The following is an 18,130-nucleotide window of genomic DNA, read 5'->3' on the forward strand; positions in this document are numbered from 1 at the left end:
AACTTTTTATGGGAAGATAAATCAAAATCTGGTAGCAAACTCAGTTAAAATGTTAACAGAGGTTATTTTTAATTGCTTTTCTATGGGCACCCCCTTCGTATGTCTACTCCTTGGTATATTCTCAACTATTAATGATAAATGATAATTTGTATTTTATAATATTAGCATAATGTAAAGAAATATAATTTTGCAGGTGACAGTTAGAATCTATATTTTTGTTGATTTCCAGATTCAGAGACATCTAAGCCTATTTGCCTGAAATAATAAGTCTCTAGCAAAAAAAAAAAAAAAAAAAAAAATGGAAGTCAGGACACTCAGGTTTGCTCAGTAACTTTTTTTTTTTTTTTTTTTGGTACTGGGAATTAAACATAGGGGTGCTTTACCATTGAGCTACATCTCCAGACCATTTTAGTTTTTAAGAAAGGATCTTACTGACTTGCTGAGACTGACCTTGAACTTATGATCCTCCTGAGTTTTTGGTATTACAGGTGTGCACCATCACACCCAGCTCCAGTAAGTTCTTCATGTTCAAAAGACATCTGAGCATAATGACAATCTAAATATAATGTGGTGTCTTTCACTTAATGTTTCCACTCACTCCCAACTGCATGATTAGGTCCTTTTAAGGGGTGAGCTTTAGAAAAAAAAAAAAACTGAATAAGCTGATTACACTAAAACATTTGTTAGACACTGCAGAAAAAGGAGTAAAGTACTGAGACAAATTGTGACCCAAAAGGGCAAGAAAAGCCTTTGCTTCTGTGTGGGCCACACCTTGGTTTAAGAGCTTTCAGGGTTCCAGAGACCCAGATATATTTTGATGCGTTGCATGCTTCAAGTGTCAGGGATGGAGATGTGGGGCAAAAGCAGTTAGCACATTAGCGAAGAGCTTCCCCTGTTAGTTGGTCATGGAGTCTGTGTCTCAGCAGCAGATATTAACCCAAAGGTCCATTGCATGAGGGAGAAGTTCAAAAGACATCTGAACATTCCCCAAATATTCCTGGCCATTCCCAGTGATTATCTCAGATATGCTCCTAAGGAAGATTCTTTTCAGGTCCCTTAGAGGATGGTGCTGCATTTGTGTGAAAGAAAACCCTAAAAACTTGGCTTACCTAATGAATGGAAAAACTGCTTTTCCCCTCCTTTTTGAATACATCATCAACTTTATTTTTCCTGAATATAGACCTTCTGCTTAAAAATTGTCCAGCTAGCTCTCCTTCATCACCTTCTTCCAGCTTATATTTTAAAATTATTGCAGACATGTTAGGTGGGGAGAAAGAGTATGTGAAGTATAAACATAGCGTTTCGATTGACCTTTTATGATGTTTGTTTTGGGGGAATGGATAATAGTAAAACTCATATCACTTTTGGCTAGAGAAATAGGTATTATCAAATTCAATTAACTGGGTAAGGGATAATTTGATACATATTTACATCTAAATTGGCAGTGCATTCAACAAATTAGTGTTCTTGAAAAAGATTTTATTAGGTCTGCAGAGGTACTGAAAAATAGTATTATAAATTATTTTTGCATGCTTGTTCTTCATTTATATAGACAAGCAAGAATTATGTCTTTTGGAAATTCATACTTTGAAATGATGTCATATGTAAAAATTGCAAAGACTATGGATATCTAATCTGACTGTGTATCTGATAGGCTCGGGGATCAATGATTTGGATTCTATTATTTTTTTCAAAATTTCTGTTCAGTAACAGCTTAGCTTTCTAGGGACTATGAGTTTATGAGTACAAATAGTCTCCTGGGTTTTCTAAAACAAAAACTAGGTCTTTGGCAGGGAAAACATTTCCACTGAAGTGATCTCCTTTTCTCACATTAAATAACAAAGACTGGATTTTTCTAAATGTTTTGTCTATGCAACATCTTTAACACTTTAATTGATTTGAAATGATCTTGGCCTTGTAAAGTAGCTCACTAAATGATGAGGTTTTTCTTCTTCCTTTGAACCAGTGTAAGCATTTTACAACACCTGGTTCTTTGAAAAGCAGAACCCACACACCATACCTACCAGTTGGCATACAGCCAAGTAAGTCTGTGTGTGTGTCTGTGTGTGTGTGTGTGTGTGTGTGTGTGTGTGTTTTGAATCATTCATAGCCTGTAAGAGCTATCAAAATAGCTTTGTGTGAAAACCTTGTTTTCCCTCTCTTTTTTTTCTGATGACTCAGACTTTGGTGCTTTCATGTCTAAATTTCTCTTTTCTTTCTTATTTCTCATCATGTTCATTCAGAAGATGTTCTTTCACTAGTTCCAAAATTTGTATTTCTATATTCTGTCAGTTTTCATCTTGAAACATACACACAGCAATATGCTCTGAATCATAAAATTCTGCATTAAATCCCAACACTTAAAAAAAATATTCTCAACATAGGTTTACCTGCCCTTCTGTTCCGTTTTTATTTAGTTCAAATTCATTAACATTTTCAAATTCATTAGCACTTATGAAACTTGAAACTTTATTTTAATGTCAGAAAGATTTTGGCTGTAAGCAACATAAAAATCAATGAATACTTAGTGGCTTAAACAATAAGAACACTTAACACCTGGGGGTAAATGTGGAAAGTATGGGGGTTCAGGTTAGTTCAATTAGTAGGCCTGAAGGACTCAGGTTCTTCCCATCTTTTTTTTTCTGTCATTCTTTTAAATCATTTTTATTGAAGCAGATTATATATAATAGAATTCATCAAATTTACGTGTATAGTTAGAGTTCTGACAAAAGTAAAATTATGTAACCATTACTACCAACAAGAACTTGAACATTTTAATCTGTCTGGAAAGTTCTGCTAGTCACTCTACAGACAGTCCTGTCTGTTCAACCTAGTCCCTAGCCATTTCAAATAAATGGAACTATGAATATGTTCTCTTTGATGTATTTCTTTCACATAGCACTTGCTTTAGAGATTTATTCAAGTCATTTGTATCAGTAGTTTGGTCCTTTGTATTGCAGAGTGATATTCCATTATATGAGATACACTGTTATTGATTCACCCATTCACCCAGTTGATAGGATTTTGTTTTCAGTTTTTGGCTATCAGGCATGAAGCTATTAATAAATAATCACATATATGTCTTCATGTAAATATAGGTTTACATTTATTTCGTTTGGGTAAATATCTAGGAACATGGATGCCGGGTCATATGTTTAATTTAAAGTTACACTAGTCAAAGTTTCACTTTCTGAGGTTTCCTTTACCTGTAGTCAACCATGGTTCAAAAATATGAAATGGAAAATTACAGAAGGAAACAATTCATGAATTTTAAATTGCGCATTGTTCTGAGCAGTGTGATGACAGCGTGTGCTGTCCTCCTCTGTCCTGTCTGGGATGTGACTCATCCCTTTGTCTAGCATGTTCACTTACCTTGTATACACTACCCATAGATTTGCAGCTGCCTGGGTTTTGAGACGATCTTTTGAGATATCACAGTGCTTATTTTTAAGCAATCCTTGAATAGTAAACTAAACTAGGTTATGTCCACATAATTTACCTCTCTTCATCTCCTTATGTAGCCATTGTCTCATATGTCATCATCACAGGAAGAAGAGTGAGTATATCATTGAACAGTGGGGAACTGCACCTCAAAACATCAGTTCTTGCATCCTGATGAAAGAAAATTTAAAACCAGATACAAAAGTCAAGCAAGAGAATTTTATTATAACTTAAAGAAAGACTCAAGCAAAGACCTCTTTCTCTCTCTCTCTCTCTCTCTCTCTCTCTCTCTCTCTCTCACCCCCCATCCCATATCTCCCAGCAAAGAATGACAAAGGAAACAATGTTTCTTCCAAATTTATTACTGTTTGCTGTTTATAAGGAGAACTGGGGTCCACCCTCTGCGGTCTTTACCAATCAGATGATCATCTCCTCCTCCATGTTGGTCCTCTATGGAACTGTTATGGCAATCATCCTATTTAGGGTGGCTTCGTGTACAAGTCAAGCTTATGTTAACATGGGTGTTGGGGTCAATGACCAGGCAAAATTTATCTTAGTTCACCTGTGCTACTAAAAAACTTTTCCTTATGAGATACATTGAGAAACCTATAGCCATAAATCCTAACTTCACAATGACCTAAGTAGACCCTGTCAGGAGTTTGCCCCATGGATCTTTACTTTAAAAAAAAAAAATGTATTTCTTTGTTTCCATTTGTTTACTCTCAGGGATAGTACAAGTTACTTGAATATTTATTAAAGTCACCAAGTTACTTGAATATTTATTAAAGACAATTCAAAGAAGCCCCCTGACCTTACTATTATGGGTTTACAGTTCTCTGCTCATTACTATTATCTAATGAGTACAAGAAGATATTTTGAGGGAGCAAAACCACATTCCTATAACTTTTTTAATTATAACATTATTATAAGTGTTCTATGTTATTTTTGTTGTTGTTAATGTCATACTCTTACAGTTGCTCTATATCCTTGCCAACACTTGGTATCTTAATTGTTCAAAGAGCAAGTTTTAAATTTTGAAGCACTTAAAATTATACATGTCTTTATTTAGGTTTCCAGGTTTAATTATTTTATACTTTCAAAGTACACAAACTTAAGTTTATCACAATTATTTTCTCTTAGGTTTTCTTCCAAAAGTTTTATAGTTTAAGCTCATGTGTTCAGACCTATGTCTATATTAAATTCCATATACTGGAGGTGCGGTGTGAGGCTTTTTGCTTTTTTTTTCTTCTTTCTTTCTTTTTTTTTTGGTATATGTGGATAACAAAGTGTTCTCATATCATATTTGGAATGTTCTGCATTCTCTGTACATTCAACTTGTATTTTCTCCTACCCTTGTAGTCACAAGATGATCTAGCCATTCTAAGCATCATATTCAGAACAATGTCCAGAAAAGACCTTTCTTTCTAGAAAGTGTTCAGGAAAAATTTTTCACCTCTTATTTCCTTGTCTGAATCACGCTTACTATTTACTGTCTAAAGCAAGCAAGCATTGGAAATGAGAACGAGGCCACCACAATATAAGAACATGGTATGTATTTTATAATCATTCTAGGTTCTGGGGATAGAGTAGTGACTAAACAGGCAAAAAATCTGCCTTCCCTCATGAAGCGTGCAGTTTACTAAGGAAGACTATTTGAGTGAGCAAAATACATAATACATTGCTATATAGTGAAAATGCTAGACAGAAAGAGGAAAGGGGCTGTGAAATATTGTAGATGGGTTAAAAGTTTAGATAGGGTGGTTAGGAAAGGTCTCACTGAGTTGATTTTTGAATACATACCTGAGAGAGTGATGCAGAAGGCCATGCAGATACCAGATTGAACAGTGGTCCAGGAGGATGGAAAATGCAAAGCACCTGAGAAGAGCAGGAAAACAATGGTGGTTGGAGAGAATAAAAAGAGACCGGAGAGATGCAGAACAGGTAGATTATTCAGGTTAAGTTCTCAAGTAGGGCAAAATTGGTACTATTTGGGGACATTTGGGGGTGTCAAACATGTGTGGAAAGTGTGGGGGGGAGGCCTAGGGGATGTTGCTGAAAATCCTGCCATGTATAGGACAGCCTACATCTCTGCCCTCTTCCTATCCTTTCTCCACAATAAGGAATTTTCTGGCCTGAATATCAGGAGTGACTGGGTTGAGAAATGCTGTTTTAGATCATGGTAAGGATTAGTTTGGTAACTTAGAATGCTACTGAAGTGTTTTAAGTACAGATGTTATTTAAAATAGGCTTCTAAAAGGATAAATGAGCTATTTGTTGTGAATAGACTGAGGGAGTAGAAGGAAAACAGGACAGCATTTACTAGAGTATTCGAGTTTTCCAGACAACAGAATGTGACTTGGACCAGGATCATGACAGTAGGAGTGATTGAGTGGTGGATTCTGGATATATTTTGAAGGTTAACAGGCTTTACTCACACTGGATATAGGCTTGAAAAGAGAAGAGTTTTGAGTAATCTGCTCTGGCTGGTACTGGATCTGTATCTTCCCAAAGAGAGTAACCTGGGGAACTGGTAGAAATCTGAGCATATTTAGAATGGGGGTGGATAGGTAAGTACTCCACATGGATATTAGGATAAGCAACCAGTCCTTTTACATATATATCTTATGAAAATAAGAATGGGCGTTGATGGATTAGTGTATAAAGATTCTCAGGGCAAAACTGTTCTATAGACTAAGTCTCTTTAAAAATGCTTTCATATCTGTGACATATATACATATATTTTAATGTCTTATGCTTTCATTTTCAAAATGAAAAGTTTGATTAATGTAGGAAGTTTCAATTCCTTATTCAATGGAATTAAAGGGCTCCAATTTTACTTTCAGTATTTACATTCTAAATACTTATTGACTTTTCCTATGCAGAGTGTTAACATATTGTTTAATGTTTTCTGAGCATTTGGTGTATCCTAAAATACTTTAAGCTCATTATGAGTCCTTCAGGGTTAAAAAAAATTCAATATATTTCTCAACGGTCAAGACAGCTTTATAATCAATAATCTTACAACCCAGCAAGTGCGGTTTTGTCCACTTCACACATGAAATAGCTGGAGTTGAGTAGTTTCAAAATTTTTAAGATTATCCAACTAGTGAAGGACAGGCCCACGCCCTGAGCCACGGTGCCTTTGAGGATTTAAAGGCTCTCAAGCCACCCCTCCTGTTCCAGAGGCTTGGGCTGTGTGGCGAGCTGCTGGTGAGTGCTTGGAAAGGACCTGTTGCTTGATCTGGAAGGTACGGATGCGGTACAGGAGACCCAACCCTCGTCCTACAAAGTGCACTTCGCGCCTGTTCCACCCCACCCTGAACTGAGAAGGCTAGGGCGGATAAAATAATTCTGTCCCATTTCTGATTTACCCCGCCACCAGCTCTTCTCCCCTCTGGGCGTGTACGGGCCGCTGGAGGGAGGGCGCCGGCTGCGGCCTGTTAGCGGCTGGGTGCTCGGGGCGGCGCCGGGCGCAGTGAGTCAGCCCGGCCCCTTGGCGGGCCGCCTGCGCGGGGAACTGGAGGCCGCGCCCCGCCCGGCCGCGAGCAGAGGCGGCAGGCAGCGCGCGGCGGGCGGCGGACACTGAAGCCGGGTCAGTCCCCTGCTCTCGGGGGTGGGCCTGGGACGGGGGCGCGTCGCTGGGCGGACCTGGGGTGGGGGCGTCACTGGTGGGTTCCTGACTTTCCCAACTTCGGGAGCACCCGGCATCCCCTTCGCGGCTTTAGCGTGCGCCGAAAGCCGGGCGGAGTTTCGGCGGGGAGTGTGGAGTTGTTTCTTCTTTGGCTGGTGCGCCAGGAGGCGGGAAGTTGGAGTGCAGACGCCGGCGGCGCCCGCGCAGGGCCCGGCGGCCTCTGGGGAGGGGGCGCGCGGGGCCGTGGGCCGCGTTGACCCAGCGCCCGCTCCGAGGGCCTTGGCCTCCCAGGCCCTGAGCCCGGTCCTGGCTGATGATGAAGTCCGCGGGTACCGGTCTGTGCCCGGAAACTCGTGTTAGCTCTTCATCAAACCCAGGGAAGTAACCCAGAAAGCAGAAGGGACACCCGTGTCAGGGCCTGGCCTTAAAAGAGGCTCCCCGCCCCCACCATCCCCAACCCAGACTCTTGTGTCTCAAGCCCTGATGACATTCGCCTTTCATGAAACCGCGTTTGTCTACTTAATTGGAATTTTTGCCATACTCAACAACAGTTTTTTTTTTTTTTAAAGACTTAAAAGTTTTAAATTAGTAAATTCCTCCTGGGCATCAGTATGCATGATGTGCTGGTGAAGGGGACATTCCCCCCATAAAACTTTCCCTACTTTATGATACAGTATCCTAGTGATGGTTGACCAAATTCCTGGCTTCCCTTGTGTGTCTGCCAGGAGGACAGGTTAATATTGTTAAGGAACCATGCTGTGTTTCTTCATTATCCCTTCATTATGTTGATAGTGATGAGTCATTGACCAGGCCCTGGATTCAACAAGTGAGGGAGGGAAAAATCTGTTCAAAGGAGCAGATCTTTTCTCCTATGGAAGATAAGAAGGAATAGGGAAAAAAAACCTTCACATTTATATGTGCTGGATTTATACATAACTTTTCTATCTAAAGTTCTTAGTTTAAAAATTATTTAGATCGTGGTTACTCCCGCATTTAAATTAGTTTCAGGTGTTCTGGTTTTTTTTGTTTTTTTTTCCCCTTCTAAAGTTGTCTTTCAACTCAAAATCTTCCACTGTGGAATATTCTAACCTAGGTACAATTACAATTAATTGATGAAAGTCATATGGCTCATATTGTAGTTCCTGTTGACAGGACAGAATATATCTGTACTCTATACCCTTTTTGTATTTTTAAGAAATACCTTGGATTTGGCCCAGGAGCCCGCTATTATGGAGCTACATATCCCCAGTCTTCTTATTTTTGAGACAGGGTTTTGCTGAGTTGCCTGGACTGGGCTGGAATTTGTGATCCTCCTGCTTCAGCCTCTGGAGTTGCTGGGAATACCAGGCTAGGGCACTTAACATAGGGCTGTTTTTTACTTTGAGAAAGAGGAGCCAGCCCTGAAGTTACCCAGGAGCCTAATCTGCTAAATCATATATCTATGAAAATTTCTTGTTTATTTAACAAATATTTACTGAATACCTACTCTTTTAGATGACTTGCTTGGTGGTACATTGCCATGGCTTTCTAATTCAAAGCTGAATTCTTTCCTAGTGACTGAAGACCTTTCACATGGCATTCTTAAGGGAGTATTTGCATGTATATGAAATTTATATTCTCTTCATTGTTGAAATTGTTAACCCTTTGCTTCTTAAGGTCTATTCAGTAATGTTACTATAGAACCCCTAAAAGAATATTTGAAATATTAATTAAAATGAAATTCAATAGATTGGTTGTTTTTTGGCTTTTAATAACCTCTTAGATATCAAGATTGTAATATATGTGAATTTCTAACTTGACTGTAGTGGGTGGGTTTCCCCAAACTGAATTGACTGCTGAATCCTAATTTATGGTACACTGGAAAAATTCCTCAGAGAAGACATTTTGGGCAATGTGTTTTAACTCTACACTTTTGGGTTTTTAAAATCATTTATCTCGCCTCTTATACCAATAGGAGTGATGCCACCAAGAAGAAATGGGAAATACAAACTTCCTGTTCCACTTCCAGAAGGCAAAGTTCTGGATGATGTGGAAGGAAAACAATGGGTGCTGGGCAAGATGATTGGCTCTGGAGGATTTGGATTGATATATTTAGGTAAAGTTTGACTGTAAATTACCAAATATTTTTATCTGTGTGATTGTAACTGTGATAATGATATTTTTAAAAATTGAAACTCATAATGTAGAATTCATAGATGTGCTTTATGAAGTAATTTAAAGATTGTTAAGGTCTAGTATGTTAACTTTAGGTTCAAGACATGACTAACACACTCCCTGTTGTCCATGTTTTCCTAAATGACTCTTAGAAATCTTTTCAGAGCATAATTATACAATCTGCCAGACAAAAGGTGAGTGCTTTTTTTTGTTTTTGAAAACTTGATTTCCTAGAAACATACTTCTTACAGCTCAGAAACAACAACTGTAAAATATATAGGCTTTCTTTTTGTGAATCTTAATTGTTAATATTTAGGTAAATACAGAGGTCTAATAAATTCTTACCTATTCTCCACTAGAGAATTAAGGTTTAATAACCTAGCAGCTATGCATGGAATGGATTAATTCTTTCTTGAGTGTGTAGAGTGATACTGGTTATGTTCCATCCTTTGGATAATTGAGAAAACAGACACTCAAAAAAAATTTTTTTTTCTTGTTGTACTGTGGTCTGTGGTACAGGTGGGGAACCCTGGTTGGTTATACCCCTACAATGCATTTACATACTTAAAATTTAGATCATTAAAATCTTTCTTAAGTCTGTGGTGGAATGAGGAAGGTCTCCCTTGCAAGATTTGATTTGATGAGTGATTTTTTTTTTTTTTTTTTTTTAATACCTTGAAGCTGGAAGTGGTGTAGCTTTGTGGTTTAATGTTGCTTGGCATGTGAAAGGCTCTGGGGTTCCATCCCAAGCACCAAGACAACAACAAATAAACCACAAGGATAAATTCTACTAAAAGTGACTCACAACTGTTTCTGTGGGTTCCTCCTCAAAATATTTCCAAACAAACTTGTTGCATGGATTATGAAAGATAGATAACCTTTTCTGAAAATGTTAAGATTGTAGTTTTGAATGAGTGAATGAAATTCAGTTAATAAACAACTGCTTGTTACCATTTTAATTTTATTAGAAAGACAAGATCAGCCCAGAAAAATTGCCTAGGTTAAGTGCAGTTTCCCCATTTAAAGGATTTCAACCTGCTTGAAAAATGCTATGATGTTGAGTGACACAGACAGCACTGTTCAACAGAAATGTAATGTGAGCCACATATGTAATTTAATAATTTCTAGGAAACACATTAAAAGAGTGTTAAACAGGTGAAATTTGTTGTAATAAAATGCATTATTAGGTGTTTAATATACCCAAAATATCATTTCTGTGTTACTATAAAAATAATGAAATATTTTACTTTTTTTGTGAAAGTCTTTAAAATCCAGAGAGCATCTAGTCTCAAGGGCCCAGTTCCACCTGTGGGGTACCATATGGGATAGTGCAGATAAAGTACAGATAGAGTAGCAGAATAAGTGTTGTTTGAGACTTCAAATTAGTTAATTCTCTTATAGCAAAGAGTGAAGATCTTTAGTATACTGTCTTGACTCAAAGTCAGAAATATGAAGTCAAGTAGATTATTTCTTCTTTTTTTTTGTACTGGGAATTGAACTCAGGGGCACTCAACCACTGAGCCATATTCCCAGCCCTGTTTTGTTTTATTTAGAGACAGGTTCTCCTTGAATTGCTCAGTGCCTCGGTGTTGCTGAAGCTGACTTTGAACTCACTATCCTCCTGCCTCAGCCTCCCAAACTGCTGAGATTACAGGCATGCGCTACCATGCTCGGTTTAAGTAGATTATTTCTGATGTGATTTAGCTATGGTCTTGCTTCCCACAGCTTATCACTTATACTTTTAGTTTTCTAACATTTGAATTACTTGAGTAATTCCAAAGAAAAGCATTGACTGTAAAGATCTTATGCCTTTTTGCATTTTAAAATGTAAATATTATTTATTAATATGTATTAATTTGTATTATATGTATTTAACTTCAAGTGCATGGTTAAGATTATTATGTCTGTACACATATGTGTACATGTTTATATGTGCTACTTGTTTGATTCCTGTTGTGAAGTTATGAAAAGGGAATGTCTTTCCTTAGGCATAAGATTCATTTTTACTATTCAAATACAGAAGTCTTTTCTTTTTTCAGTCCAAGTACGTGTCATATTTTTTAAATTGTTTCTCATTACCAAAATAATACTTATTTTAAACATATTTCGAAGTTCAATGTTATACAGTACTCTCTAATATCTGAATTTTAGAACCTGGATCCGGGGAAGATTAGAAAGTATACCCTATTGGGGAAAGCCTTTAAAGAAATGTTTAACTATTTTGAGAAAAAGGCTCCATGCTTCAGAATGTATAATAAAGCTGTGTGTTCCAAATATTGTCATTGTTACCAAAAGTGGTGCCAAAGAATCATAGAATCCATTTAACTTCATTAGACTTAGTTTTTTATTATTTTTGAAACTATGTAAGAAATTACATTGCTTTTTGCAGTTCACTGTGGTTCACATCACTTCCTATATATAAATTAAGAAGCAGTCATTTTCAGGTTTTCCTTAATAACTTTGTATCCAGCCATTTTCTTTTCAGATATTCTTTCCAGATACACTGCTTTGGCAGACACTTTATCAGCATTTGTTGCCTAAGGCTGAGAAGAAACTAGCCACTATGTCTAACTCATTGTGCATGTGCAACTGTCCTCTAGCTTTGAGATCAATAGCCCAGGCCTCTCAGTAATCAGCGACTTACAGGAAAGGGGAAGGGGCAGAGAAGTTTGGTGTTTACTCTTGACTCAGAGAAATGATGTGCCTGTAGCATTAATAGAAATAGTTTTAAGAGGGAAAAGGAAAGTCTGAATACAAGAACAAAGTCAAGGTTCTTTCTTTGTTTCTGAAAGGTGTGGGGGCAGGAAGAAAGGAATCTGGTCTAGGGTATAGGGAAACTTGCTGTCATTTTAGTATCAAATGATTGAAAAAGTTTCTAAAACTCCAGGGAAACAGAATTGAAGGTCTGAGTTGTTCTTTTAATGCTAGGTATGAGATAGAATCAAGTAACCCAAGGGAGAACTGCATAATAGGAGCAGGGTTTTTTTTTTTTTGGTGTTAGGCAAATTTGAGTCCAATCCTGAATTGACTATGCCACTTAAAATCAGAGTGACTTTCACTTTCTCAATCTTTTGGAGTCTTTATTTCTGTTTTGTATAATTGAGTTAGTAATAATTATGAGGATTAAATGAGATAAGGTGTTTAAAGAACTTGGAATTTTATAAGCACTTAATAAATGTAATTTACTTATTTGTTTAGAATTTCCCATTCTAAATATCTCTTGCCAGAGTGGATTAGGATAGTGACAAAGACCTTCATTAGAAGGATTTTCTGTTTATCCTGTTATGGATTTTAGAAGAGTTGCCTATGTGATAAAGCTAAGAACATAGAGAATGTCCACAGAAGTCTTCCGGAGATTTTGCTCACCAACCTATATATCTGCTTCGCCTCTAACATTTACTATAGAGGCGTAAGAGAGGGTGAAAAATTCTCGTTTAAACTATACCTCTTCTGCTTCAGATAAGAAAGATAAATTTCAGAAATTATTTAAAATCCAGAAAAACAGAACTACAGGATAAACTTCCTCCAAATTTCTTTGCAGGATTGTCCTATGAGTAAAAGTAGATGTGATTTACCTATGGAAGTTTTAAATTTTTGAAGTTGGGCTTAGTGGTGACCATTTACCCTCTTTGGAGTGTCATGCACAGGGTAGAGTTCAATTATTTGCTTGAAGGATTGAGACTGAAATTAGGGTATTTATCCACACAAGCCAGTTACCTTTGATCTCTTCCACAGTTAGAGATGTTACCCTTAATCCAGTGTGCAGTTTTGACAGATGAGTACCCTTAGTCACAAGGAAGGTCAAGGCAAGGGAACTGTCATGACATCATCCGAAAGAATGTGCATATGCTTTATTGACAGTACATCAATAGCATTCTCTTGTATAAAGAAGAACATATTATTATAAATGAAACTATGAGAAGTCTTAACAATTGGATTATTTCTTTGTGGATGAGTGTTTAGACTTTATCCCAGGGACTGTCAGACGTTTTGGGAGTCATGTTGTCAGAATAGCCTAATTTTGCTTTTTAGAAACAGAGGAAACTTTTTTTTGAGGGGGGGATTTTTAGAAATTATAAAAAATTAACTTATTTTACTGGTAAGGAAGTTTTTAAAAATGTGTTTTAGTTAATAGACTTTTAATCATTTATATGCAGTACTGAGAATCAAAACCATTGCCTCATACATGCTAGGTAAATACTCTACCACTGAGCCACAAACCCAGCCCCAGAAATTTTTTTAATAAATAAATAGAAAAATTGGTTGTGATGGATTGATTTTTTTTTTTTTAAAGTAGTACTGACTGGGGATTAAACCCAGGTGTGTTCTGCCTCTGAGATATATCCACAGACCTTTTTATTTATTTGGATACACAGTCTAAATTGCCCAGTCTGGCCTCAAACTTGGGATCCTGTTGCCTTAACCTCCAGAGTAGTAGATTGATTTTTTAAGGTATACAGAATAATGTTCAGAAGAGCCTAGTGTAATGCTAGCAACAAGGTAGAGTTATTGTAACACAGACTGCTTTATTACACATTTCAGTATTAAATTTTATTTTGGCAGTGTTTTATGTAGAAGGCTTAGAGACAAGCAGTGTTATGGGGGAAAAAAGAATAACTGAAAATAAAGATAATTTCTATAGGAAGCTATAGTATAAGTAGTTCTCAGATGAAAGTATAGATGATCAGTGATATTAACTCAAAATATGAATAATTTGGAATTTTTGTGAATTTAATATACTTGTTGGATGTATAGACAAAAAATTAAAGACCCTAAAAGATATATTTTAATTTTGTATGTATTCTCCATTGGCTGTTAATTTGGAGTTTTAAAAGAGCATTGCTCTTTTACCTGTAAGTCAAGAAACTAAATAGCTAAGAAAGTCTGGGTCCTTTCTATTAAAAAGAGAAAGTTTTTATAAAGCTTGGCCTTTGCTTCTGTTTTTCATTTTTAAAAATTGTCTGACCTCATTTTTAACATATTTCACATTATGTTTCTTCATTTTCAACATTTTTACTGTCAAACTCTTGCCTCAAGGGAAAGTTTATAAACTACCTCATTCTTCTGTGCATTTATATGTTATGTCTCTTCCACTGCACCTGTTACTATCTTGTAACTGTTTACAGTGTTCAAGGTTTTTTAATTTGAAACTTATTGCTATGGGGACATTTCTTCTTCATGAAATGCGCTCACCTCTATTGCCACACAATAAAAGAATTCTCAGCTTTTGAGAGCTTCTGGGTTCCTTATGAAATATGGATAGACTTCTGCTTCTAAAGTGTTTTAGGTTTTGTTTCTTTAGATAAGGAAGAAGAGGAATAAATAGTATGAGGTATGTTCCTCCTTTTAAGACACAGGAATATCTATGTTTATAAAATAAATAAGGTTAAGAAACTTTAAAGCTATAAATGAGAGAGTCACTAGAAGTTAGCTATTTGAATAATGAAAGTTTGATTTCCTTGCTTAATGATACAAAGGTGTTTATGGGTTTTATACTGCTTAGATCCTTGGCTTTGCAATTAGTACTTCTTCAGAATGTTTGTCTCTTACAGCTCCATTATATGGACTTTGTTTTTCCTGAATACTGTCTTCTATGTGGAAGAGCATTTTAGGAGAAAGGACAGATAACAGAGCAATTATTGCATGATAATTGTTAGACTTCTGTTTCTTTTAAAAAAGGTAACCAGGTGGACTGATCTTTTCTTTAATATCGCCAATTGAGGGAAAAGATTCTGTAGAAAGACATCCATTGAAGGCCAGAAACATCTACAGATGCAGTGTGATCCCAAGCAATGAAGCATGTGGCCCTTCATTGGCATTATATGATAACAGGAGGAACTTCTGGCAGAAGGACTGACTTTTGCTGCGTTCTGCATGCTGCCCCTCCAAACCCATCTTTGATTGGCACCTATGCCCTATTGAAACTGGCATCACACCTTCTGAATGGGCACTGTGCCAGGCTAGCAGATGGGTATAGGCAAAAGCATGCCAGAAACCCAGTATGTGAATCAAGTTTAAGTATCAGGGGCCCAAACTCCCATCCAGGGATGTAAAAACTGCAGTCTGTTGAGAGCTTTTTGTGCTTAAGGTTAAAGGACATGCCATTTTTACTCCAGCTTAGAGGTTGATTAATTTTGAAAGTCAAACAGGAACTCCTGTGGCTGTGTCAGGCAAAATTCTATCTTTGGTGAATGAGAATTACTACTTCATGTAGAGAAGAGAAAGTATTGTAATGAAGTTTCCAATGAGAGTTACTCTCCTGCAAGTGCCTTCAGCACTTAAGCAGCGTGTATTCAGTGGAGATGAATATTTCTATTCTCCAGCAGAGCCAGGTGCAATCAAAGCCAGATCTTCAACCTGCTGCAGTAAAGAACCCTAAATTTAGAAAGGGCAGGCAAAGTTTAGAAGAACTCCATGGTGGCAGCTCTTCTCACCATGAACTGATGGTGCTTCATGAAGTATATAAAGAAGATGATGAAGGGAACACTCCAAATAAAAACCTTTAGAGTATTTCAGCCTGAAACAGAAAGATTTTTAAAAAACCAAAGGAAAAAGTTTAGTCCTTTCTCCTCATTGCAGAAACCCTACTGAATTTTTCTATCAACAAAAACTTAGCTTACCAAAATGTTAGAACTAACTTAATGCAAAAGGAGTAAAACTTCCTGTTCTTACACTTATTTCATTGCATGTCTATCATGTATATAAACTTTGCTTCTTGAATAATGGATTTTGCATAAAATTGCGTTCTAAACATCATATTCCTTGTGATTGTCTCACACCCACTACAGAAATCCCCCCCCCACCAAAAAATGAAAAATAAAAATAGGGAACCATTCCCTGTGATCACTTCAATCATTTCACCTACATGCTCTTAAATTTACAGGGATGCCTGTAAGACCAGCTGTGGGCAAGAGCAGCTTTTTCTAATCACCGCATAGCCATTGCTTTTGCTTTTCCACTGTGTAAACTTTATCTATGGAACAGATTCCATGAGACCGTTGTGAATACTTCAACGTATTCAAAACATATAACTGCCACAAATTAAACTACTAAAACTAAAGCTGGTGCATCGCAACTGCCAACTAAAACTGGCACGTCCCTCTGTCAGACTGCAGGAGAGTGTGCCATACAGTCCTCGGAAAACACAATTCATCCAGAACCAATCTTGTCACTTGCTCTGATATTAAACCAGAGAAAGTGACATTAATTAAAGAAGTGACATGAGCCAACAAAGGCAATGAAATTCTAAGCTTTGGCTCATGTGCAGACCTCAATCCAACCTGCTCTACTTAGGTATTATAGCCATTTCTGAGGAGGAGGAGTGTGACTACTTTTGCTCCTCCTCTCATCTTCCCTTTTTGAAACATTTTCAAGCAACTCACGTTTTATATCCAGCATTGGACTGGTTAATTAGTGTACTAGTAGTCACTGCAGGGCTTCCCAAAATACTGGTGTGGTTGCACATGGTACATTTACTCCACTTGGTAACTGCCTAAGCTGTAGAGGTAAAGGTGGAGAAGAGATGATCTAACAAAAAAGCAGGCAACAGCCAGAGTACTTAGACTTGGTCAATTGTAAGTTAGGAGGTCTGTTGCTAGGACTAGTTGTAGAAAACAAAGTGTGACTGGTAAAACTCTATGGGAATTTGGTCATGCTAAAGACTCAAGCAGGAGTGCCCATAACTTTTTTCTTTGTTTCCATAGTATGCTTTCTCATAGTGCTCAGCTTATTACTTCTTGTGATAACTCTCTGCTTACTGTCTTTTCAAACCCTCATCCTGCACTTGGGTGAGAGCACATTCACATGCATTGTAGTAAGTTCTTTGTAGGCAATCTGTCTAGAGTCTTAAATATGACCTTGCATATCAGTTTTAAAAAAAAGATTTTTAAGTAACTGTAGAACTAGTCTTTAATGGAAAAGTAAAAATCACCTTCCCAATAGGTAGGTGGTCTATTTATACTAAATTTTGTGATCTCTATACTAAAATATATAATCTGTGTGTAAGGTACTACAATTTTTAGATTTAGAGACATTATTTTGTATATTTGGAAGAGTTTTGGGGAAAAGAATCACTCAATTCTTAGGAATTTCCAAGTATTATTAAAATATAAGAAACCATGCACTTAATCCATAGATTGTAGGCTTCATTGGGAAAAGTCTATTCTAAAACAACTGGACATTGTGTTAAGAATAATAAGTTTTATGTTTAGAATAAAACAGTTATACTGGATAGCATTTAATTGGAATAGGTCTAATAGAAAGTAAACTTTTGTGGGGAAGAAAGATGGTGTTTACCACTAGATGAATTGATAGATGTGTATTAGAAATCATATGTAAGATCAGATTTTCAAAGAGTGAAAACACAACTTTAACAGAAATCATTGAAATTTCTTTGTGTGTGTGTGTGTGTGTGTGTGTGTGTTTTGCTGGTGCTCAAACCCAAGGCCTTGCAAATACTAGGCAAGTGCTTTACCACTGAGCTGCATCCCCAGCCCTGGAATTTCTTTTGATCCAAGTCAGTTAAAGGTTTGACTAAGGATTTTGTACATAGTCAGAAGCTTTTGTTGTGGTTTCTGAGTATAGGCATTTTTTGTTTGAGATTCAGAATTTTCTGTCTATGTAATTAGTCATGAGGTTTAATGTACATTTTTCATATCAGGCAGACAATGGCTTCAAAGAGACAGCAATGCTGCAAAGGAGCAAGACAAGAAGGCCAAAGTTGACACACACAGAGACAAAACAGTGTAGGAAAAATCAACACGTTTTGCAAAATCAATCATTGAAAATGTGTCAGTGTTCAGGAGACTGTCTTTAATTTGCAATCCAAGTGAAATAGAGTATTTAAATACGAGAGGCAGTATTATTGAGCCCAGCATGCCTGCTACCACTTGTTTGACTAGCTCA

At 37.0% G+C, this 18,130-nt stretch overlaps 1 protein-coding gene across 2 annotated transcripts in view; it reads left to right on the forward strand.

Moving 5' to 3' along the window:
* Positions 1-6,958: 6,958 nt before the first annotated feature.
* The window catches only part of Vrk2 (VRK serine/threonine kinase 2), a 97,366-nt gene continuing 86,194 nt past the window's right edge, over positions 6,959-18,130 (forward strand). For both annotated transcript variants that reach the window (XM_076833272.2, XM_076833273.2), the window contains exons 1-2: positions 6,959-7,033; positions 9,027-9,167. In XM_076833272.2, coding sequence (XP_076689387.2) covers positions 9,032-9,167 — 136 coding nt within the window. In that variant the 5' untranslated portion in view covers positions 6,959-7,033; positions 9,027-9,031. The remainder of the gene's footprint in view (positions 7,034-9,026; positions 9,168-18,130) is intronic.

This window comes from Callospermophilus lateralis, chromosome 14 (genome assembly GCF_048772815.1).
Source record: "Callospermophilus lateralis isolate mCalLat2 chromosome 14, mCalLat2.hap1, whole genome shotgun sequence".
NCBI lineage: Eukaryota > Metazoa > Chordata > Mammalia > Rodentia > Sciuridae > Callospermophilus > Callospermophilus lateralis.